The 25,498-nt window shown below is 35.4% G+C and overlaps 1 protein-coding gene across 2 annotated transcripts in view; it reads right to left on the bottom strand.

Moving 5' to 3' along the window:
* Window positions 1-25,498, bottom strand: part of AP3B1 (adaptor related protein complex 3 subunit beta 1) — a 162,327-nt gene that overhangs the window by 66,742 nt on the left and 70,087 nt on the right. For both annotated transcript variants that reach the window (XM_085212812.1, XM_085212811.1), the window contains exons 8-15: window positions 25,093-25,254; window positions 22,938-23,035; window positions 20,384-20,438; window positions 20,235-20,306; window positions 17,285-17,347; window positions 16,218-16,350; window positions 12,421-12,530; window positions 2,792-2,968 (exon numbers count right to left, since the gene is read on the bottom strand). In XM_085212812.1, the coding sequence (XP_085068938.1) occupies window positions 2,792-2,968; window positions 12,421-12,530; window positions 16,218-16,350; window positions 17,285-17,347; window positions 20,235-20,306; window positions 20,384-20,438; window positions 22,938-23,035; window positions 25,093-25,254 (870 nt within the window). The remainder of the gene's footprint in view (window positions 1-2,791; window positions 2,969-12,420; window positions 12,531-16,217; window positions 16,351-17,284; window positions 17,348-20,234; window positions 20,307-20,383; window positions 20,439-22,937; window positions 23,036-25,092; window positions 25,255-25,498) is intronic.

The raw sequence follows: 25,498 nt of genomic DNA, 5'->3' as shown, positions 1-25,498 counted from the left end.
TATCTGCCTTCATACTTCAATAAAACAAAGCACTCTGACATAAATATTCTATATGTTTATTACCTTATGCCCACCTCTTGTTATCTGTGCATGCTCATTATATACAGACATAATATCACTTCTTTTATCTCTGCACTGTTAGCATTTACTACTATTGCTTGTACATTTTCGTTTGGCCAGTGAGAAGGTACAGAACAGAACCATCCTTCAGCAACGTTTCTAGAACTTTCCAACGGCACTGCTTCTATTTAAGAATATAATGTATATTCTACACTAACAGCAATTTGCTGTTTGGCTCTCTTTGAAAAATGTTTTAATGCAAATATCACCCAGTGGCTTAGCTTCTACAATGGGAGAGAAACAGCAAACAATCCATTCTTAGTTGTCATTACCTCACAGTAACTTGACTCCTTTGATACACAAAATAAGGATGCTGTGCTAAATTACATTCAACAAATTATTCATTTACAATTACTTGGGCCTTTATCCAGCATAACACCTATCGTGTAACGCAACAGAAACACCTCTAAATATCTTTTATTCTTCCTGTTACAGGCAAAGAACAGCTCAAGCAATAAGATACCATGTTTTTCTGCATGTTTCCCTCATATGAACTCCATAGCTATATACTGCATTCACAAAGATTTTTATGATCCTAATTGACAACAAAAGGAAATTACTTTTCTTGAAGCTTACTAAACAACATGGACAATCAGAAGAAGTCTTATTATATATTTATCCAGATAGCACTGAACCTGGAAGTCTTAAATTATAAACAGCTGCTGCAAACTCATCACACAATTAAAAAAATAGAACTGGAAATTCTTATTAAAAAAAAGTTTAATTTTCAAAGTAATCCTGAAAACGTGCTGCATTAGATGTTTGGACTTATGTCTAAGGAAATTAACAGCAAATCAAATATTTTAAGGATTTGAAAATACAAAGTCAAATTCCCTCCAGAATTCAGTGCTTTTTTACCTGCTTGTCTTTCATCTCGTTTTTGTGTCTCTGCTGTCCTGACACTACCTTTCAGTAAAATGACATTGCATCTTTGAGATTACCTCCACTCCACTGGCTTTGGAAGAAATTAACAAAGAATTAAAAAGTATTATGTGGTGGAGTATGATACAGGAGAAAACATGGACAAGGGGAGAGAGGGTCAGAAAGACAACTGAGCAGTCAAGTGTACAGGGTTTGCCTGAGAGCTCGAAAATTAGGCTAAAGAGTGGCTGAATGTTTTAGGAACTGAAATCACTCCTGAAGGAAATGTTTTAATGAGGGAGTTGAGAAGAGTCTTATTCCTGGCAATGATGTAGATAAGCGAAAAGTGCTGCTGGTTCCTAAAGACAAAAACACCTATTATAGTTTGGAAGGAGCTTTCAATCAAGCCAGATCATCATATCCTCTTTGAATTTTGTACAAAAATATCTTGATGACTCAAGAAGAAAGCTTATTACTACACAACTTAAAAGAGGAAAATACCTTTTCATGATACTCATCCTTTAGCAGGCATCTCAGGGGACAGATTTCATCCACTTTACAATCAACATCATATTTGAATCAATTAACATGCCTCACGTAAAATATGTTTAAAAATGTATTATGACCGCATGAATTTGGAAAAAGAATATCACAGAAATCACCATCTCCTAAGGATTTTTGGCCATTTGGAAAAATTAGTAAATACTACCAATGGCCCAGTAAGAGACAATTAAGATAATCAAACCAATCTTTTCTTAGCTCAGTCAGCACTTTCATTAAGAAGAGCACTGACAGAAAGAAGTCACCTTTTGTTACTCACCCATTTTAGACTGTCTGAGCAAAGGACAAGCATTCATTCTTATTTGAATGCAAGTCAAGACAGTTCATCTCCCACATGCCCTACAGAATAAAGTCTCAGATGGATCAAGTCTGCAGTTAGATATAGCTATCAAGGAACACATCACTGTTGCAGACATGCAAGATCCTATGCTGTCGAAGCTGCTATGAAACAAAAAGGTCTAGGAGTCCAGTCTACATATGTCAAACAATATATTCATTATATATTTGGAAAATATTTCACAAACTTTTATAGAAAAATTAGAATGTGAAAAATTAGTGTCAAGATGCTATATTCCAGAGCCAGAAAGTGACAAAGTTCACAGTACGGTCACTGAGATGAATTAAACAATAGGCCCCTCTCACAGCTATAGAAATCTAAGTTCATCCTTCTGTATTATCTGACATTTTTAGGTTATCTTTATCACCAGAGATGATCAAAACCCACTCTCTCACGAAGAAAAGTGAAATAATAAGAAACAGAGAAAAGAAAAAGCAGCTACTATCTTTAAGATGTGCACCAACAGAAAGACACTGAGGCCTCTTTCTGGCATCTCCTTTTAAACATCCTGATCAAAAATGAGCAACTTTTTGTTCATACTGGCAGAAGTCCCCAGAAAATTCTGCTTTTTGATCCAGAAAATAGCAAATCTCAGCTGGAAAATTTCCAATTTTATGTTAATTATACAATTTATAAATAGCTTATACTTACCTGAATGAAAAAAAAAATCCACAAATCTTCTCAATAAAAAAAGAGGGAAAAAAAAAAAAAAGAGCAATTTCATCAATACATTTGTGTTTATGATACAGCACACTCAAGGGCTGTTGGTTTGGTTTAGGTTGAGTTCTAAAAAAGCTAATAATAATGTGAACTGGTTTCAGTTGTTTATTAAAAGAAATCAGGACTGGACTATACAGATGGCACAAAAAAGCCACTGTGATTGTAAATATATTCTCTTGTCTTAAGCCTTACCTGCTTTGAGTTCGTTAAATAGAGTTTTGCTCCCAAATTTAAGATCTGCAACTTTACAAGGTCATCTTCATTTATGAAGCTCTTGGCTGTCTTTCTCAAAACATCAGGTGCAATCTTTGGAACCCGTTCACAGTACTCCCCAATGAGCCACAAGATGCTGGCTCTTGCTACTGGAACCTGAGAAAACATCACACATCATAAATTAACACATTCACAAGGAAAACGTGCTTACTTGCACTGTGTTCAGTAATAAGTTAAACAAAATACTGCCTAAACATAATTGCCATGAAAGAAATACAGACCCAGATTGTATCTCATTCAACACACTCACTGTGGTAGACTGAGTGTACATACATAGACATACAGATTCTGACCCAAAACACACACTAGTTGACAAGGCAAACAGATCAGGAGTGTGAACAGAGATACACAGAAGCAATGTGTCCATGATCACAGTACCAGCCATTGGCAATTAGAAAGAAAATCTAAGTATTTAAGGTTCAGCTGGGAATGCTTGCCATCAGATTATGCTAAAGACCATGCTGAAACACAACTGCTTTTTGTGCCTATATTCATATAGAAATGGTTTTCAATAAACAGAGCTTCCTCAGTTCCTGTCCATCAACTTAAAAAGCATAGGAATTTAAGACTACTGTTATTTTTCCTCTATCCTAGTTTAAAATCATATGACAGCAAGATTCATATTTTTGCAAGTGTCCTGTGAGAACTCAGCGTCAGATTTTGGAGAGAGAGGAGTTCAAAATTAGTCTTTTCAACTTTGGAATAGGATCTGTCTCCTGAAGCAAAAACACTCAGACCAGAAATTTCACACAGGTCTTTTATTTTTGGAGCTACTTGACTGTGTTTCACAGGAGTTAAGTGGCATGGCGATACATGCAGAGAATTTTCAAAGGTGGGAAAATTCATACAGGAAAAAGCATGTCCTGAGAGCACTGCAGTTAGTAGAAGCACCACAAGTTTTACACAGAACCTTTATCGATACACTTTGAAAAAACACAACTGTTCTATCATGTAAAATGACGATCTTTAGGTGAGAAAAAACTGCTAAGGGTAAGCTCCCAATTGCAATTGCCATTTCAGCTTTTTTCCACTTTTTTTTCAAAGTGAAAAATGTGGATAAACCTTCTATAACTCTCTACACTACACAGTGTTCTTTTTGAGTAAGCTTACGCTGAAGCTAGTTTGGATTCTGCATTAGGAGAACTGGAGAGAACAAGTTTGAGAAGTTCAGCACTGCAGTTCTTAAAACACTAATTCTTTCTATCCTGTATTAGTGTTATAATTACTTTTTCAGCACCTGCCCATAATTCATTTACATGTCAGAATTACAATGGGAACCAACTGTTAGTTATTCTATCCTGTATGCATTTTAAATTTGGAAACTCTGTTTTTCAGTTACATTCATAACTTAACAAATGTAAGTAAATTACCAAGGTTCAGAACAGCATTTTCCAACCTATGGCCCACAGTCCTCAATAAATGCTAATTAAGTTCAGAAGAAATTCTAGTGATTAAGCACCTTCTAGTATTCCAGAAGGATTGAGAACAGCTTTGAATAAAATCAGTCCCATATACCTGAATCTAACCTGCACAGTATTGCAAACGCATAAGCCAACAAAAGTTCAAAAAAGGACTGCTTCCTGAAAGAAGGAGCAATAAGATCATGGAGGAACATAACTCAGGAGACCAGTAATAACAACAAAATATCCCTCAGGATAAACATCAGATGTAAACTCTGAAAAGATGCTTGACCCAGAGTTAACATAACTACAAAATAATGAATTGATTAAATAAAAAAGGTTTTGGAACCTATGGCATGGGAGACAGGAACAAGGTACTGAACAACTGCTAAATACAAGAACTTCAAATGCAGTCAGAAAATGTTCACCTGCAGTACAGTAAGACTGATGTCATTACTGTACGCTGATTTCAGAAGGGAAAGAGGTTATTTCTAATGTTCCAAAGGTTACACTGCATTAAGACCTCACTCCCGATCTATTACTTTAAATTGGGCTAAAGAATAGTAATTGAGTGGTACATTAAATTTTCCAGTATTGGAGCAGTTCAAGTTGCCTGCTGTACAGACAGGATACCTCTAAATAAGAATATATGGGCAACTTCAGATTTCAGTTATGCTAGATTTATTTTTCTTAAATATTTCATTATAGACTTGTTAAAAAATTACAACTCTACAAGAGAACACCAACTACCCCGCTTTAGGCAGCAGCCCATCAGAAACATCTCTTCTCTGTTACTGCCTTGCTCACATAGCAGACTACTTTCAAAAACTGTATTTATTATGAAATACAAAAACTAGAAATGTAATTTTTCAAGTCAAATCCAGGACTACACTTTAAAAACACAATAAAATATTTAGATGTGCACTGTTTTATGCCTGAAATTTTGTTTTTTAATTCTTCGTAAAATGTAAATCTCACAAAGTAGTTTTAGAATGTCAAATAAACAAACTAAACCAGCTTAACTTGAAAAACACTGCCAAAAGAAACACACAGAATATCTTGTGAGATTGTGCATTTTAACCAGCCTACTATATAAATACACTATATATTAAACACAATTTTGTGCAATGAGAATCGATATCAATTAGAGACTTTTTGAATCGAACCCTAAGTGGAAACCATTTTAATGAAAAGTATATGTGGAACTGATGAACCCAATGTTTCCGTGTCACTGGATTCATTTGGGGTCAAAATCACACAATATTTTCAGACTTCTTTTTCCCTGCTTAAGACTGCCCGTCTTCAAACATGTAATATCAAGTGCATGATCCTGCAGCCATTGTTTCCAGAGTTCAAAACAGCAAACAAGAATGAAGCCACTTCTAGACCTTCATTGCCTTTTCCAGTATAGCATAAGTAGGAACCTTGAATCAACAAAAATGCTGAAAATAATACCTTCATTATTCAACCCTGCTCTGTATTGTTCTCAAAAGCAAACAGGATGGCAAATTACTTTGCCTTATGTTTTATTCTATACACTCTGAGCAAGTCGTTAAGTGCACTTCTGATGCTGTAGTAGAAAAAGGCAGTTTCTACAGCCATTTTAACCCGTTATCTGTCTGGAAGAAAATAAATAAACAGTTTTTTAAAAAAGTATATATATATTTTTGTAGTTAAAAAAAATAGAAAAACAACTTACAGCAGGTACTTGCAGCAATTAGAGAAAAACATCTACAAAGGTTTTACAGATTATTCTAAAAAGCACACTTCAAAAAGCTCTTGTTATTCTGTTCTATGCTCATTACACAATATACAAGCCTAAATCACAACTTAAAATCACCAGTTCTGGTTATCTACATTTATTAGAAAACAAGCTGATATCCAAACAGATTGTAACTGGAATTAGAAATGGAAACAGGGTTAACTTTGATGTGGCAATGTCAGAGTGCCAGTACAAAGACAAGATACAAAAGTAAGCACCTCCTGTGTTTACCTGGTTGAATTAGTCTAACCAAACTATGTTAAAACTTAATTCAGGTTAAAACTGCCAATACTTGTTCTCAGACAAATTCTGAATCATGTGCATTTTGAAGGAAAATTATTTGTGAAAATGAATGAACATCATGGTTATGTGACGAAAGAATATTCTACAATTTTTTGAAAAAGTCCCTCAACAACATCTTTGTAAATCTTGATCCTTTATGAGGCTGGAAGGCATTTCCTTCGGTAAAAAAAGGACTAGAAAATATAAAACACAGAAAAACAGTTACAACCATCAGTTGTTCCCCAGGGCCCTGTCAGTGAAGACATGCTGCTCAACAGATCTGCAACTAAGTGAGAAAAGTACCTAGAAAGCTGACAAAGACTGCTGACAGTAAATTATTCAACGTAATATAAACTAAAACAGAGCCTGAAGAGTTGTAGGTGAGTCATTAGTAGCACTTAAGAATTGGCCAGAGTTAATGCAGGCAGCCTTGGTACTTTAGTATCAGAACTTTAGGAAAAAATCCTACAAAATACTGATAAGAGTCCAAACTTTTTCTAGTGAAGAGTATCTCTGAATTACAAGCACCTCTATAGCTCTTTGGAGATACTAACTCAATGCTCAGTAGAAATCAAAAGGCAGAAAACACTATGGAAGGTTAAAATAATAATAATAATAATAATAATAATAATATATTTATATCATTAAATTAAATTTCTTTATACTCTGATTAATATGGGCAACTTCTGGTCACCCCACTACAAAAATCACTGGAATCAGAAAAAACAAACAGAAAAAGAAAAGGCTTATCAAAAGATACAGAATACAAGAAGAGGTTATTTAGATTACTGAACATGGCAACACTGATAGCAAATATAGATCTTTGCCTGGGCACACTTGAGGTACAAGTCTAAGGTAAAAATGAGAACATAAAGAAAGAAAAAGAAGAAAGATAAGCACTCTTTTTAATATGTAAGAAACATCAGTTTAAGGGTGAACTGAAACAGACACAGTCCTGAAGTTTTATCCTAAATGAAAGTGATTGTTAACAAGAGTCTTTTTTTTTTTAATTGAACTTCCTACCATTCCTTATAGTTAGGTAATACTTAGGTTACTATCCATCCTGTCATTTTCTAAATGGCTTCTGAAGAATCTTCCACAAGAATGAGTAAATTGCAGATTGGAAGACCTGAACAAAACATTGCTATGGGAAATTTTTAGGCATCTTGTCACTGAAAATCAAAGTGAAACTGATAGCAACATTAATGCAACAAATTCATGCACCTACCCCAAATGTAACTTCATCCAGTTTCCACTAAATTTGTTTATTTTAATGGCTAAGTGTTCACCATTTACCTAATCTGAAGTATGGTAAAAAAATCAAAAAAATCATTTCTATGTTACATATTTGTCTTTAACTGCTTATATACATGTTCATTCTTTCTGCTGTTTTACATAGTACTAAACTTCCATTAAATTAAACTCTAAGCAGCACCAAAGAATTTCTTTGCTCATACTCACCTACTCACTGTCAAGCTCACCTAAGATTATATTTGATGGATCTGGGCACGTTGGTTAACAGCAACTTGAACACAAGTCAGCAATGTGTCCTGGCAGCCAAAAGGGCCATCTATATCCTGGGGTATACCAGCACCGCCAGTGGGCAGGGGAGGGGTTATTCCATTCCACTCTGTTCTGGTGTAGTGTCACCTTGAGCATTGTGTGCAGTTGAAGAATCACAGAATAACTGGGGTTGGAAGCAGTCTCAAAGCTCACCCAGTCCAAGCCTCTGCCATGGGCAGGACTGCCAGCCACCTGCTCAGGCTGCCCAGGGCCCCATTCAACCTGATTCCTGAACACCTCCAGGTATGGAGCAACTACAGCTTCTCTGGGCAGCTTGTGCCAGTGCCTCACTGCCCTCTGAGTAACCAATTTCTTTCTAATATCTAAACGAAATCTCCCCACTTTTAGTTTAAAGCCATTCCCCTTTCTCTATCTCTGTGAGGAGTGGCTGAGGCCACTGGGTGTGCTCAGCGCAGAGCAGAGGAGCTGAGGTAGCCCTCATGGCGGCTGCCGCTCCTCACAGGAAGCGGAGGGCAGCGCTGAGCTCTGTGACAGTGACAAGGCCTGAGGGAGCGGCATGGAGCTGTGCCAGGGGAGGGACAGCTGGGACCTGGGGACAGGGTCTGCACCAGAGGGCGGTGGGCATGGAATGGGCTGCCCAGGGCAGTGGGCACAGCACCAAGACTGTCCAAATTCAAGAAGCATTTGAACAATGCTCTGAGACATAGGGTCCTGTGTAGGACCAGAAATCGGACTTGATGATCCTTGCTGATCCTTCAGGATATTCTATGATAAAAATAAACCTCTGTTTAAAATACACCTCTACAAAACTGTGTGTACTTACATATACGTATATATTTCCTTCTGTGTTAACTAAATGTTAAGAGATCTTTGCATTTTTATGTTTTAAACAAAAACTGAGGCAACGATGTTGTAAACTCACATTTTAGAATGCACATGCAAATCTATGGAATAATGCTTTATTAAATAATGAAATTTAAAATTCAGATCCCCAGTAGTTACCACACTACCTTTTTCTCAATGAGAAACAGAGTTCAGATTCAGATTTTGATTTTTAATCTATTTCTCTTACAACTCTGTTCTCTTACACCACCATCTCCTGTTATCCTGTACAGCTTCATTACTGGAGATTGTTAGTGCATCTCACAGTAGTTCAAGTATTACATCTTCTGTTTGTCCTTAATCAACTTTAAAAAGCATTATTAAAAAAAATCCCTGTATTTAAAACATGAAGTATTTACACCAAAGTATTAATTTTGTAAAATAAATATTAGCTACAAAAAGATGTTAAATGGGGTACTTAAGAAACACCTATTTTATCTTGTATAATAAACACATGTAAGTAAGAATACAAATCCATTTGGAGAAGTGTCAGAAAATTTATACAATAAAATTATCCTCAATTTATGAGATTGTAATTATTAATAAAATCATTGTTCATATTTTCTGAAAGCACAAGTGATTGTTATGATTGTTATAAAATAGGTAATACTTGCTTGATATTTAATTGGCAGCAGTATCTCAACTTCTTTATATTCTGGATATGACCATAGAATTACATTATGTCTACTTAATTATGATGTTTGATCGTCAGTTGTTAAGTATCTGTTCCATTGGCCAAATTGTTTAGTCTGTGCAGTAAGTATGGATGGAGAAAATCACGTCCTTCTTTCAAACTTTCCCAAATATGAAAAATAGACAATTAATTCATTCATTTAGAAACTATTTACTGTTCAATCATCAAGGAACACATAATTATATGAAACAGAACTGTCTCATTTTTAGCATCTGTAGAAAAATAATAACTGAGAGATCAAATTTTGATACCCTTGGGGTATGATGCAATAGGTAGTTAATTATGTTCAGTACTACATTGTAATTTAGAATAGAACGATGAATGTTTTATCAATAACTGGGACTGCAAGGAGAGTCTGACTAGTAAATATCAATATACCTTAACTTCAATTTAGTCAAAGGGTAGGTAATAGTAAAACAGATGTTACTGTTAAGTGCCAGAAAATCTCAAAGATAAAAAAAATAGAAGTGTGACTAAAATAAGCATTTCACCACTCATTCAGCAGTGCATTTGGTGTCATGAGAAGGTAAGGTGATTTGGTAGTGTCCTGGCTCCGTAATAGCTGGCATGGTACTGTGTTTTGAATTTAGGATGAAAACAATATAGACAGCAATGGTAGAAGTAACCACAGAAGGGTTAGAAATGTATGCTATGCCACCACGTGAAACTATTCAGGGCCTTGAAAAGCAAGTCTTAGGACAACATGGCATCCCTGAAAGAATTCAGCCATCATGAGGACTCACTTCCAGAAAGAAACTCTTAGACACCAGGGCCGAAAAGCACAGCTTTGAGTGGGTATATCACATCCTGTACCATGCACCAGCATGTAGGAAAATCAAACAACCACGCTGAGAGAAAAGTCTGCTGGGACATCCAAACACTGTGATACACATTTAGTAAAGGCCACCTGGTTAGTCAACAGTAGGGGATCTGCCAAGGGATGTATCCCTGTCCAGTTAAAACTGGAGAAGGGGAGAAAGCTCCTGGAATGCACATAAAAATGCTCTGGGAAAGAGAAAGTCTGGGTTATTCCTGACAAAGGCGAAGGCAGACTCATGCAGGGCATTGTTTTTTGCTCAAGGACCTGGGTGTACTTAGTGGGTAATGTGGAAATACAACATGGACCTCAAGGGAATAGTGATAACACTGTGGTAGTGCAAGTTCTTAGCTACAAAGTACTACTTCTCAATGCAGTCACCACTATTAGCTATGCATTTTCACCAGTGAAGAGCATGCATGCTGTGCATGTAAAAATCTCCACCAGCAGCAGTTACTCTCTGCTGTCATCTATTGCACAGCAACAAAATGTAATGCAGTACTCTCAAAAAGATTCACTTCTACTACCCCGCCACCAACATTTTGGAGCATCCCTCATAAATAATGCTGTATGTCACAGAATCATAGAATCACCAAGGTTGGAAAAGACCTAAAAGATCATCCAGTCCAACCGTTCACCTATTATCAATAGCTCCCACTAAACCATGTCCCTCAACACTACATCCAGTCTTTCCTTGAACACCCCCAGGGTCGGCGACTCCACCACCTCCCTGGGTAGTCCATTCCAGTGCCTGACCACCTTTTCTGAAAAGTAATACTTTCTAATGTCCAGCTTGAATCTCCCCTGCTGTAGCTTGAAACCATTCCCTCTGGTCCTATCACTAATGACACGTGAGAAGAGGCCGACCTCCAGCTCACTACAACCTATTGCTATTATAGTTACTTTATGCCATATCAAAGGTATTTACAGTAAGTCACCCAGATTAATGAAGAATGAATTTTGATAGAAATGAGCAAAGTGCGTAACTGATGAAATGAGGAAGGTGCAGTTTTGACTGAAATCAAAGCTGGCTTCAGCATGCAACACTTCAACACCACATACCATCTCTCCAGTCCTGAAGGTCTAATGTGACTGATGCAGTCCAAAGTTATGGGCTAGAAGAATTCAATGGACTTTTTAGAAGGATGGTCTGTAGACTAAGGGAATTACACTTGTCTGTATATATCAAAGAACAGGAGGGTGGTGATAATTAGAAAGTGCAGGACCTAAGCATGATATAAATGATATAGAATTAAGGGTGGATGTTGTTCTGGTTTGAGCTGAGACAAAGTTAGTTTTCTTCATGGTAGCTGGTATGGTGCTGTGGTTTGGATTTGTGAAGGAAATATTGCTGTAATATACTAAAATCAACATTTTATTTGTTGCTGAGCAGCACTTATACTAAGAACCATTCTGATTCTCATGCAGCTCTGCTACAGAGGATGCTGCAGGGGGACAATCAGAATAGCAGAGCGAAACTGACTACAGGGATACTCAATTCCATATGATATCAAACTCAGTAGTAAAACTGTGAGAAGCCAGAGAGGATGTCATTGCTCAGGAAGTCACTGGGTATTGGTCAGCTGGTGGTGAGAAACAATACACTGCAACATTTGTATGCTTCATTTTCATCTTCCCTTTTTTTCTTATTAAACTGTTCTTACCTCAGCCCACAAGTTCTTGTACTTTTAAGTACTCTCTCCTATCACAGGAGAAGGGAAGAGTGTGCATGAACAGCTGTGTGGTGCTTAGCTGCCTGTCAGATTAAACCACAACCTGAGTATGTGTGTATATAAGTGGGTACGGAAAAAGATCATTGGGACAAAAGGCTGAAAATCCTCAAGATCAGTGTTACTTTGCCCTTATTTTTATTTCAAATTACCCATTTGTGCTCTAGAAGCTAAACAGATTAGATCTTGGCCTGAGGGTACTAGCAATTATCAGTATTTCAGTATTTTTTTCCAAAGAAGCCTCCCAAGTTTCAAACGGATGCCATTTAATAGCTCCTATTTATTCTTCCTTAAAATTGGGTAAAATAATAGTTTATAAAGTAAAAAATTAAAAATTATTTCCACTTCTCTTATACATCCATTTCCATTCACGGTCCATATTCAAAAGAAATAGTCTAATTTTTATCAATCAATAAAGAAAATATCACTCTATCAGACACTACACACAAATACTCACTGTAATGTTATCCAAGAGTTTGGCCATATGCTTAATTATTTCACCATGGTGCGCTGGTTGGGTTTGCAGCAGTTTCTTAATGACAACAACACTTTCAGCAACTACAATTTCTGTTTAAGACAAAACAAATTATTATTTTTAAAAGCATTTATGAGGAAGAAAAAGTCATAAATAATGAATTGTAGAAGATGCAATAGGCTTTCAAAATATGTTTTGCAGAACACAATGTTTGGTAACAAAGATGTAAACCACTCTACTAGGTAATATAAAGTTTGGCTTCTAGAAGCAAGTCATAGGCAGCTAAAAGGACAGAGCCATGTTCTAAACGTAATAATATCAACATACCACATGTTTCTCTGAAATCGCCTTTTAGTAAAGCGGTTTGCATTTTTTCTTTTCAAATTGACAAACAGAAAGTTTGTCAACTACACATATTTGTAAATAATTTGGTATCTGTATTAAAAATGCAAGTAATTCAAAGAAACGTACAATGTTAGAAAAGACATTTTCTAACATTTTTCACCTTTAAAAAAGAGAAACAGCTAAGCATTTATTTTGCACTTTTTCACATACTAAACGCCCATTATCAAGTCTGTAACTAATTTCTAGTACACTGAAAGAAAACTTCTAAATACACAAGCCATTTTAAGATTTATGTCGAAGTCATGGACTTACATCAAAGACTTGGACTTCTTAACTACTGTACTAAGTAACATCCCAGTCCAACTTGTATGAAATGTGCAACTTTTGAAGCTGAAAATAAAATCCCCACTGGTGCAAAATAAAGCTTTTATGCAAGAATAAAGTGTTAAGGAAGGACACTAAAAAAAGATGAAGTCAAACATAAGCAAAGCTGAAAGCAAAATAAAAAGACTATGCAAGAGTTCAAAGTTATTCTAGTTTCCTTTTATATTACAAATGGGAGTAACTATTTTTCTTAAAGTATCAGTGTTTAAAATAAAGAAAGTATACAACAACCACTCCTTAAATTTCATAGAAGTATTTCTACAGCTGAATAGTTAAACTGACACACGGACCATTCACTCAGAAATTAAACAAGATGAAATTACCAAAAAGCAGTATGCAGAAGAAATCTCTATTTTTTTATTACTATTGTTTAGAAAGCAAACTTCTTTACAGGGGAGTTATTCAAAAGCTCTGAATATGTATCATTACACTATAAACCTTAAATTATACCTTGCAGCTTTTTATGTCATCCTTTATTTGACATTTGACACTCCATTTGACTTGGAGTGGGAGATACTGATATGACAACCTCCACCACTGATTGTTCATATCACTTAACAGAGAAAAGGAATGGCTAAGAAAAGTAAGATTGTAACCTAAAGACTGAGGTGGACATGAAGTCATTATTAAAAACACTAGTTGACAATGTAGTATTGATCACGATGAACTGTAACTGCAATATACAAAGTGTCAACCTAGGAACATCTTCAGTGTGCAGAAGTAAATTTAGAGAACTGTATGCACATGATTCATTTTACTAAAAAAAGAAATACAAACAAAAGCAAAATGTATTCATATGAGAATAAAGACTGACATAACCCACTTCTTCAAGGCTTACTTTGTGCACATGTAGAATCCCAAAATAAGCATGAAATGTAATACATGTTTTTAGTCAAGGATAGGAAAACAACAGCTTCTACATTATGTACGTAAAATCAGAGAACAACAGATAGAAGAGGTGAAATTGTTGATATTCTGAACAACCATTAAGAAAATTGAAATTGTAACTCTACTAGAATTATGTAAGAAAAAGTGCATATAAGACAATGATAAATGAACCAAAAAAAATCATGAAATAAGTGTACACTATCTTATATCTAAAGAATCATAAAAAGTAAACCAAAATCTTAAAACAATGACTGCGTATATCAGAAAAATTGATTAAGAACAACAGAAGAGGCAGGAAAGGGACATGGCTGACAAAGGACCAGGTGGTTAAACTGAGGAAAAAGAAGGAAAGGTGCAAGTGGTGGAAGCAGGGAAGGGTGGCCTGCGAAGAAGACATACATGACATTTGGACAGGCAGAAATGAGCTCAAGAAAGTCAATGTGCACAGAAAACTTGAGGAGGGATGAGAAAAATAGTAAGAAGGGATTCTACATGTACATTAGTCAGAAGAGAAGGTCAAGGACAGTATATTCCCTCTGATAAGTGAGAAGAGAGAAATGGCTACAGCAGACATGGAGAAGGCTGAGGTATTCAACAAGTTCTTTGCCTCGGTCTTCATCTACAGTAAAACAATTTGCTATCTGCCAGGTTCAAAAGATCTTCAATGTGTCTTTTGCAGCCTTTCAAAATAATAAGCAGAAGAAGATAATAGGAGGATAGAAGGTTGATAGTAAGATTCTAAAGATGTCTCAAGACCTTCTGAAGTATTTTCTAGATTATTACTTAGAATCAGTAATCTTGTTGGGACATATCTTTATATTCATGTTTGAACATGTATGTACACTTATGTAGAATATGTATGAAATATGTTATTTTGAAGAAACTCATATGTTGAGAAGTTATAATAAACAAAAAAAAAACCCACATATTTTTCTATTCTTCTTATCTAAGTTCCTTAACAGCAAAAAGAAAAAAAAAAAAACAAACCAAACAACAAAGCAAGAAGGTGTGTTGTAATGCACCACTGGAAGATACTTTAAACAGTGCATAACCAGAGTAGCAGAGGAAGGTCCAGAGCAACAGGAAATGAAAGTTACTTAGATTAAAAGTATCAAGCAGTACACTGATGCCCCTCAGAAATTTCTAAACCAAGGTGAAGTAGGAGAGAAGGAGGGCTTGTAGTATAAACCAAACAAGAAAAAGCTTTGAATGCATCTCTGGGTCACACTGGTAGGACTATACCAAAGCACTGTACCTAATACTGGGCTTCTTAAGATTACCAGGAAAAATATGTGCAGTAAATATGAAGAGGAATTAATGCTGCTTGTAAAAGCTCAGAGCTGGTCACACCTCTGTTCTGAATACAATTCTGATTAATCTACAGCATCCCCAAAATCATGCTTCTCCTCCTTCCTAACATTATTATATTCGATTACGTCTGTGCCAACGCTATTTCTGATATCTAGCAATAGTCGTGTGCACTTCACATTTTACAATAATCTTCTGATTCTCTTATTGACCTCCTTCTGTGTAATATTCCTTGGTAACTAGTAAGAATATACAATATCATCAGGTATTGATTTACAGTGCTACTATATCCTATTCGACTTTATATGATTCTTGTTGTATTCCTTAGTGGCTTGCAACTACGTGTTACTATAAAAAATAACAGAAGGCTAAATAATAAGATCAAAAGAAATTTGGGAGTTATACTAAAACTATTTAATACATTTTTCCAGCTAGGCATTGATGCACTAAAAAGCCATTCCAAGCTTTCAGCACCCTCTACAGGCTAACTGCTTTGATGCAACTAAACACATAACAGCAAAATTTTTACTATCATCTGATAATCACAACAGTACAGTTTAGTAACTAACAGTATTTTGAGAAAAAAAACAAAAAAACAAAAAACCAGGTAAGCTCATAATTTCAGGCAACAAGGAATTAATTTCACTAACAAAAAGGAAAACAAATATTCAGTGATTATAGGGGCATTTTGAAGTGTTTCACACAATAAACATCAAAGTTACTATTTTTATCCAGCCATATGAGTTAAATTTTATACAAGTTTCCATGCATGTTATTATATTATCTACTCTGAGCAATTTCCATTAAGAAAAGGTTTCAAGCCATCCACCACTCAGATAGAACATTTAACTTACCATTCCTGTTGGACAGTAAACATACAAGGCCGTTAAGGCATGTGTCAGTCACTTCAGCGATGTTAGTTGCACATCTGCCTATTGCCTGAATTGTAGCTGCAGCAAACTGTTTATCTTGGCTTTTCACGTAAGTCTAGAGAAATAGGGTTTTCATTAGTCTATACACAAGTGTCATGGTTTTATATCAACAGGAAACTTATGATATGTCCTCAAAAGACAAACATATAACAAATTCATAACAAATCTAGAAAGCTAGTCTGCACATGAGGTTTTACTTGTTCACTTGTTCATTGTTCCAGAAGACGTTTTCTTGCCTGCTTTGGTCACTCACGGTCATGGGAATCTCTGATTTCAAGGAAGCTAGGGGCCAGGGGCAATTAGCCAAAAACAGCAATTAGTTTGCTTGCAAGGTTAGAGGAGTTGATGAGCTTTCTCTTCAGAGAAGTTTCAGTTCATTTAATCAGAAGCATCTGTGAAACTATGAGTAACCTACCTGCCTATGAATCAGTACATTTCAGAAATAACCAGCCGGAAAACTGAAGCAATGAAACTAGATGTAATATTGCAAAGAGTAAAGAAAGAAGAACACACAGTTTCACTTGTTTCACAAGTGTTTCACATGCAGAACATCTTGCTGATACATACATATATACTGGAGGTAATACTATTTTATCAGATGACTCACAGAAATGAGGCTTGGCAATTAAAGCAAATGACCAAATATTACTAAAATTAAGGCATTATTTTCTAGTGATTTAAAGAATCAGTCAATTTAGTAGAATATATTTTTAAAAATTTTGAATGGTTGAGCTCTTCTCAACTTTTTTACTTTTTTTTTTTTTTTTTGGAAGCTGTAAAGAGTGAGAAACAACACACTGAAACTCCTTTGCAAACATAAAAGGTTCCATTACCCATTATGATACAAGACTGTTTAATTTCAAGAACACTATTCTGGAAATGACTTTAACTTGAAAATATTAAGACTAAGACTCTACTTGAAACATTCAATAATGGCAGTTGGCCAACAGAAAACATTTCTTTTCAAAAGAATATACTTTTGCACAAACCTGAAATTCTCGAAGCAGAGTTGATATGTTGGCTTCGTTTGCTAAATTTGTCATGATTTCGAGCTAAGAGAAAAGAATATACATTAAAACCTAAAAAATCATATATGCAGTAACACATGCATACAATACTTTCATTGCATATAAATACAAGATAATACTGTTAAACACACTACTTAGAACTAGTAGAGTATACCACTTTTCAGTATAAACCAATAGCAACATTGCACTCAGGAGGAACATTCTCCTTTTAAGTACCTGCAAGGTTTTCAAATGACTCTTGGGTTCACTGATGTATTTTCTAATTCTAGTTTTACAGTGTTGCATTGCATATTGAGAAGCTCTGGAATACTTCTGGCAGTATCAATTCTTATCTTACATCACAGGCTTTAGCTTATAAGAATTATTTACCACTGTAAGAAGAAATAATGAAAAGCACAGTTGCAGCTAGGGGGAAATAAATGCAATGTCCATTATTTTCAGATGAACTGCTGTAAAAGACTTTTAACTTGAGAAACAAACAGCTAACATCCATGAGAATATTTAGATCTCAATTAACAGAATCAGACCCTGTTCCTGGTGAACAAGAGGATACACAATACCTGGCATACGTCATTAGAACACTATGCTCCCACTGTGTTCTAACGTTGAAGGCAGAATTCCAATAACATTTGAATGAAATAAACTGAAGAAAAAGAAATTGAAAGCCATATCTCACAAATTTGTTGATATTTTTTGAGTTGGATGCACCAGGTTAAGGGTATATATTTGACATAATCCTGCATTTCAAGAGCAAATCGGTGAGACCTCTCACCACAAACCCACATGAAAGTGGATAAACAATTCATTGAAAGACAGGAACAGACTGAAAATTATTATTTTTACAGAACAGGAAGTCTATCAATGGAATTCCAAATTAAATTTGTTGACTTTTTGCTTTTCAGTGTGGTGGTAAGAAGACAGGAATCATCAGTTTACTGCTGGCATTATAGCAGAAAATTTTTTTACAAAAAATATAGGCAAAGGTTGACTAAGAAAAGCTGCACTGACTAGTTTATAAAATGAGAAATTCAACACAGATGAATGCACATAATGTTAAAAAAGAGAGAAAACTTTACAGAGAATGATAGACTATGAGTCGATTACTAAAAATTATAACAGAATTTGTAGGTAGAAGAGATAATTCCTTGAAAACATCAGCTTAATATTAAGTAGTGATCAAAAAAACAAACTTCATGCTCAAAAAGAAACAAAGAAGTAATCAAAGCAATGCAATGCCTCTGACAAACTAAAACAAAATGAGGCACATAGCAGTAGAAAAAGCTTAACTATTGTTTTGTCAAGGACTTAAAGATCAAGAATACAGACAACAAGATTAAAATAGCCTAACATAGGCACTAAGATGTGGCATGGAGGAAAGCCTAAAATACACAGGTTACTCCAAAAGTAATGCTTCTTATTTATTTCCCAGGAAACTACAGCAGATACAAAGAGTACAATACCAATGTTTGATAGAGCAAATCCTCAGCTACAAAACCCTGTTTTTCAACACAGTCATCACTATTAGCTATGCATTTTCACCAGTGATGAACAAGAGCCTGCATGCCGTGCTCACAACAATTTGCACCAGCAGAGGTGACCCACTGTCGCTGTCACGACTGCTGAAGCACCACCCACAGCCTCTCTGCTCTGACACCCACTGTTTGGTCTCCACACATTAGGCAAGTGTTCATGAATATCAAATAAGACAGATCTCCTAGAAAGAGTCCAGAGGAGGACAACAAAGATGATTAGGAGCCTGGAGCATCTCCCATATGAGGAAAGACTGAGACCTGGGACTCTTCAGTGTGGAAAGGAGAAGGCTGAGAGGAAATCTCCTAACTAAATATCTAATAAATATCTTAAGTGTGGGAATCAAGTCGATGGGGTGGACTCTTTTCATTGGCAAGCAGCAACAGTACAAAGGGCAACAGGCAGAAACCGCAACATAGGATGTTCCTTATAGATGCAAGGAAGAACTTCTTTATTGTGATGGAGCACTGGAACAGGCTGCCCAGAGAGGTTGTAGAGTCTCCTCCTCTAGAGATATTCAAGACCTAACTAGACATCTACCTGTGCAACTTACTGTACGGAATCTGCGTTAGCAGGGGACTTGGACTCAATGATCTCTAGAGGTCCCTTCCAACACCTACCATTCTGTGATTCTGTGATTCAGTGGATGCCATTATTACTGCATGGAGAAATTCAATGGCAAACCTCTGCTTCGTATGTGCTTTCACATCAGATGCCACTTTGTCAGACTGCCCCTCTGCTGCCATCTGTCACACAGCAACATAATGCAATGGAATATTGGTGGGAACTACTGCTGTACCACCAGCATCTGCCTCTGATATTGTGCACCAACAACACTGAGCAGGATGCATTACTTTCAGAGCAACCCTCATACTTATGTCGAAAGCTGACCTCAAAGGGGACTTGGTACTCGGACACTGTTCCATATTTGACTCCCATTTCTTTCAGTAAAACAGATTTAAACTCTTTTCAATCAAATAGTATCAGTAACAGTGTGATTTCACTTCTCTTTATATGAGATTTTTCCTATTAAGAAAACAATCAAATTCTAAATATTTTAATAGCTACTTACAATTTAAAAAAAAAAAAAAAAAAAAAAAGCAATGCTCTCTACTGAATTGTACCAAAAGATATGGTGGAAAACACAGTCCTCTTGCTGCCTACAATATGATAACAAAAGAATTTCCAAATAGCCTGACAACTCTGAAGGACATCCTTCACTTAAATAAACACTTAAATAAAAGCAACAACTCTACTCTTAGTGAAAAAAAAAAGAATAGCACAGAACGATGTCTGTCACAGCAGCACATGAAAACTTTACTTTTCCGTTCCGAACAGTGATTTGTCCAGTAATATACAGGTGATTTTTATTTTAACTCACCTTCAGAGTTTTAATCATTGTTGGATCCGTTGATCTAACATAGAAACTCTTCAGATAAGGCTCAAACATGCCCTGGAAAGTAGAACATATGTAAGTAGTCTGCCTGAGTTCAATATAATGTAATTTCAAAAATTCTAAATATGGTTTACCTTTCTCTGAATTGACATAGTGGCAATATTTTGCAGAACAATATACTGCACTTCCCTAGAATTGAAAGAGAAACAGATGTTATTCTGTAGAATTATATATTAGTTGACACAAACATATAAAGAAAAAGTAGTTGGAAATTGTCAACTATGAGATGATTATTTTTTTCACATTCTGGCATCTCCAGACATAGCTCACTAAACCCTTACATTTTGTTCACTATGACAAAAGGATCAGAATGGCATAGCTGAGAATTGGAAAGATACGGACTACTATCTGTAGAGTACAAATTACTGCATTAGTTACAATGACAGCTAACACTTGAACAACCAGTAAGAATTGGTTTAACATTTTTTTGTCTTGAAAAATTTCTTGTTAATTCTCAAAAAAGTCCTAGCTTGCCAGTCACATGCAATACATGCTAACAGACTCACATACCTATCAAAAAACAGCACTTCAATATTAGAGACTTTGTAGACAACAGAATTATACAATATTCTAAACAAAAAAGATAAAATGTTCTAGGAGGACATTCTGATTAATACGTTCATTTACAACCCTCAGAAGGAGCAAACAAAAAGAAATCTGGATGATTGTTTGAAGATTTTAAGCTACAATTTCTGTACCAATCATTTAAAGACCAAGTGAAAGTTCACATGCATATTTTTTAAACTAGTGCTGAAATTCTTTTGTGATGCAAATATCAACCTAATAAAGAAATTTTCCATTATCTCCTTTTATTCAAAAATGTGTAATAGCCCTGCAGTAATTACAATTGTAGCTTACAAAGACAGGTAATAATGCAGAAGTATACAACATATTTTAAACGTAACTTTATGTAATTCTTACATAGGTACTTGGAAACAGTCAGCTTCATGTGATATAAATGTTATTCATGTGATATAAAACGCTCTTCCAAGTATTTATATTCACAGAATCACAGAATAGCCTGGGTTAAAAGGGACCACAATGATCACCTAGTTTCAACCCCCTCTGCTATGTGAAGGGCCACCAACCACCAGACCAGGCTGTCCAGAGCCACATCCAGCCTGGCATTGAATGCTTCCAGGGATGGGGCATCCACAACCTCTTTGGGCAATCTGTTTTCCAGTGTGTCACCGCCCTCTGAGTGAAAAACTTCTTCCTAATATCTAAACTAAACCTCCCCTGTCTTAATTTAAAAACATTCCCCCTTGTCGTACCACTATCAACCCATGTAAATAGTCATTCCCCCTCCTCTTTATACACCCCCTTCCATCCTTGCTAGATTATAACTCTAATTGGCATTAATTATTATTATTATCATACTGGACATTAATTTAAAGGCCACAGGCTAAGGACAATCAACAAAAGCTTATTTCAAGGATGCTCTAATAGCAAAAGTGTTTCTCTCAGACTGGTGACAGAGAACAGCCAAATCATTCAATATGAAAATCAGAACACTAAAGCCATTTTAGGTGCTATTTGTGGAACGCAGTGACTTCTCATTTGAGGAAATCTGAGTATAAATGAAGAGTAAATAACATGTAAAGGAAGAGGGAGGTGATTTTCTCCCTCTACTCGGCTCTTGTGAGGCCCCATCTGGAGTACTGCGTCCAGGCCTGGGGCCCCCAGCACAGGAAGGACGTGGAGCTTTTGGAGCGGGTCCACAGGAGGGCCACTAAGATGATCAGAGGGCTGGAGCACCTCTCCTATGAGGAAAGGTTGAGGGAACTGGGCTTCTTTAGCTTAGAGAAGAGAAGGCTCTGGGGAGACCTCATTGTGGCCTTCTAGTATTTTAAAGGAGTGTGTAAACAGGAGAGAGAATGGCTGTTTACGAGGTACATGGAACAGGTGAAGATGGTAAATGGAAGATAGTGAAGTCAAACTTCTAGTTATACTGAATGAAATACAAACTAGTTCTTTAAATGCACTCCAGTGTTTAAGAAAACATAGAGGATTCAACAGTACCAGACAGTAATTTAACAAGTGTCTCTCAGTTTCTCTGTCAACAAGACATCAAAGTATAGTGAAGAAAAAAACCAAAACCTTCTGAAGTCTTTTTGAGTGCCAAAGCAAGACAGTAAAACAATACAATTACATTTCTAATAACTTCCAGTAATTGGGAAAAAAAAAAAAAACAAAAACAAAACAAAAAAGCAACAAAACAAAACAACACACACACAAAAAAAAAACAACACAAAAAACCTAAGCTAATTAGTACCATCTTTCTTTGAATGTTCATTAGGCAGCCATGATTCTTCTAAGAATCTATTAAGAAAGATAGTCTTATCTATTAAGAAAGATTAAGAATCTAAGAAAGATAGTCATAATTAAGAATGAAACACTTATGATAATGAATGATCACTGGAAGTAATACTGAAAGTGGTGGGGTTACATATAAAGATTCTCGCTCACAAAGTAAAAAATTAACATTTTACACGACAATCTTAAAATATTAGTAGCATAGGAGTTATATATTTACACATAAAGCTATGACTAAAGAGGTATGTACTAAAAACGTATGTACTTAAAGCTCTCATAAAAAAGTACAGATGGCAATTTGACTTGACCTACCTATTACTACGGAGTAAACGCACTAATGATTTAGAAATAATACCAGCTTCGGATTTTGGTGCCAAATGCCAGTAAAGCTGTGCAACTGCCATTACCACCTAAAAAAAGAATGTTCAAAACAGCATATTAACTCAAAATTTTGATTCATACATACACATTACATTTGCTTCACACCTGCAGACCTACCAGGTATGCAAAGTGCATACCTACATTCTTCGAAATCAGCAAAGCAGACTTGGGGAGAAACATGGGGAAAGGATATTTTTATTTCTGTCAAAGCTAATAAGTACCTGTTATTCCTCCCAGTATTTATTAGATAGTACAATACACTTTCTAGAGAAAGAAGGACAAAGAGTAAGAAATGTGACTAAGTAATTAAAATATAATCATACCGATATCATTGTTAATAATCCCATATTGCTAATATTATATATACTAGTTAAAGAGGAAATAATGTGGGTTTGTTTTGATTCAGTTTCTTCTGCAAATCTTGTGCTTTTATTTGATTAAATAAAGATCCAAGATTACTTGTTCTTCAGCTTCTACCAAAAAACTTCCATTTCATTATTCTATCATTAATTTATTAAACGGCAGTTGCCTTTACTACCGCTTTCTAAAATCCAATTGAAAGTATGAATTATAGCAACAGACCAAGTAGAAAAAAGTAGAAGACTGACATTACCAACTTAAAACAGGTAATATATGATTTTAAAGTTTTCTCCTTACACCAATTAATAATTCATGTCATAACCTTCCCTACAATACTGTCAAGGTAAATGTTCTTAACCTAAACTAAACAAATCACTGAAAGTCAAAATAAAAACTGTTATAGTTGACTTGATATCTTAAATCTTAACATCTATTAGAGAAAAAATATTATTAATAAACAGTTAAAATTGATAAAAATCTGAGAAGAGAAAATAAGTGAAACATTTTTAGCAGAATGCTACAGTGCTGCTTTATAACTGAGAATAATCTAAAGTCAAAGAAAAAGCAATTTATTTAATTGCTGGTAAACTCTGTGAACATCAAAAAAATGATGTAATAGCAGCAATCCAAAGAATCAAGATTTCATTTGATAAATTGCATTTAAACACCTCAATTAACTTTAATATAGCAAACTTCAAGATCACAAATCTTAGAATCAGTACTATTCTTAATAAATATGAAGAAAGTGATTTATGGACTACGGAAGAAAAGTGGCCTTTATGGAGTGTGTAAGAAAAGAAACTGAAACTATTCTCAATTCATTTTGATGACAAATATATCTAACACAGCTGTTCTTTGTATGAGATGAGAAAATATCACATAGATGTTGAATAGCAAAAAGCTGTGGTCTAATATAATTGTTATTGCAAAACTACATTCAATTTGTTTCCAGAGTTTGCTGACAGATTACAAGCGGTTTCAAAAAGTGTTACATATTACTTGGAGTCTAGAAATGTGATTCAGGGAAGAAAGAAAAACTTGATCACTTTAGTAGCTCAAGAACAGGTTAGGAAAGGACTTCATTGTGGCACAGGATTTTTGGGTTTGGGGTTGGTTTTTTTTTTTTGTGATATCACTGGAAAAGTCTTCCAAAGCAATCTAGTATTGAGTAATGAGACAAATTGAATTTAGAAGTTTAACATCACAATGTTTCGCCATCAACATATCTCCTTCTGGTCCTAAAAATTTACCTGCAAATTAAAACTTCTGGTATACAGAGGATTCTGCAATTGTGATGCCACATCTACCCTGGAATCCTGCCAAAATACCAACTCCTAAGAATATTGCTGGGCATTACAAGGAATTGAGACATGTAACTGTCTACTCAAAGGAAAGTATCACTTGATGAATCAGTAGCAACTACGATTTTCTTTGTGAATCTGTATCACCAAAACTTGAACTGAAATTTTCTCACATTTTCTTCAGTATTTTTTCTGTCATTAAAGTTGAGCATACACAACATTCCGTTCTGATGTTTTACTTAAAAGTTAAGCTAATTTCAAAGAAGAATAATTATTCTTTTCCTATAGTAGTTACTACCTAGTATTATACTGCTTGACTTAAAGAGGAGTAAATTTGAATTTTCAAACTTTCATGTTTTCTAGAAACATAGGTATTTAGGTATAGTATTTTAACATTTTATCTAAAAAAAAAGAATTTGTCATACAGCAGCATTTCGGCTTTGAAGCAAGGGCTTTGTATTTCGTAACAGCAGCCTGTGATCTGGGTCCATAGTGTAGGTCTTCTTAACTTTCTGATCCTTTTCTTTTTGTTCTTCATCAGATTCATAGAAATTGTTTTCATTATATTCTTCTTCAACATTTTCATCCTACCAAAAGACAAAATGTGAAAAATATGCATGGAATATTTGAATCAACAAATTATATTAATTGAAGAAGTAATATACAACACAATTCTATACAGGAGTTACATTAAAAAAAGGAAAGGAAAAGAAAGGAAAGGAAAGGAAAGGGAAAGGGAAAGGGAAAGGGAAAGGGAAAGGGAAAGGGAAAGGGAAAGGGAAAGGGAAAGGGGAGGGGAGGGGAGGGGAGGGGAGGGGAGGGGAGAGGAGC

Source organism: Meleagris gallopavo, chromosome Z (assembly GCF_905368555.1).
Source record: "Meleagris gallopavo chromosome Z, MGAL_WU_HG_1.1, whole genome shotgun sequence".
NCBI lineage: Eukaryota > Metazoa > Chordata > Aves > Galliformes > Phasianidae > Meleagris > Meleagris gallopavo.
The sequence above is the reverse complement of the archived record's forward strand: the minus strand, read 5'-3'. Positions and strand labels throughout refer to the sequence as shown.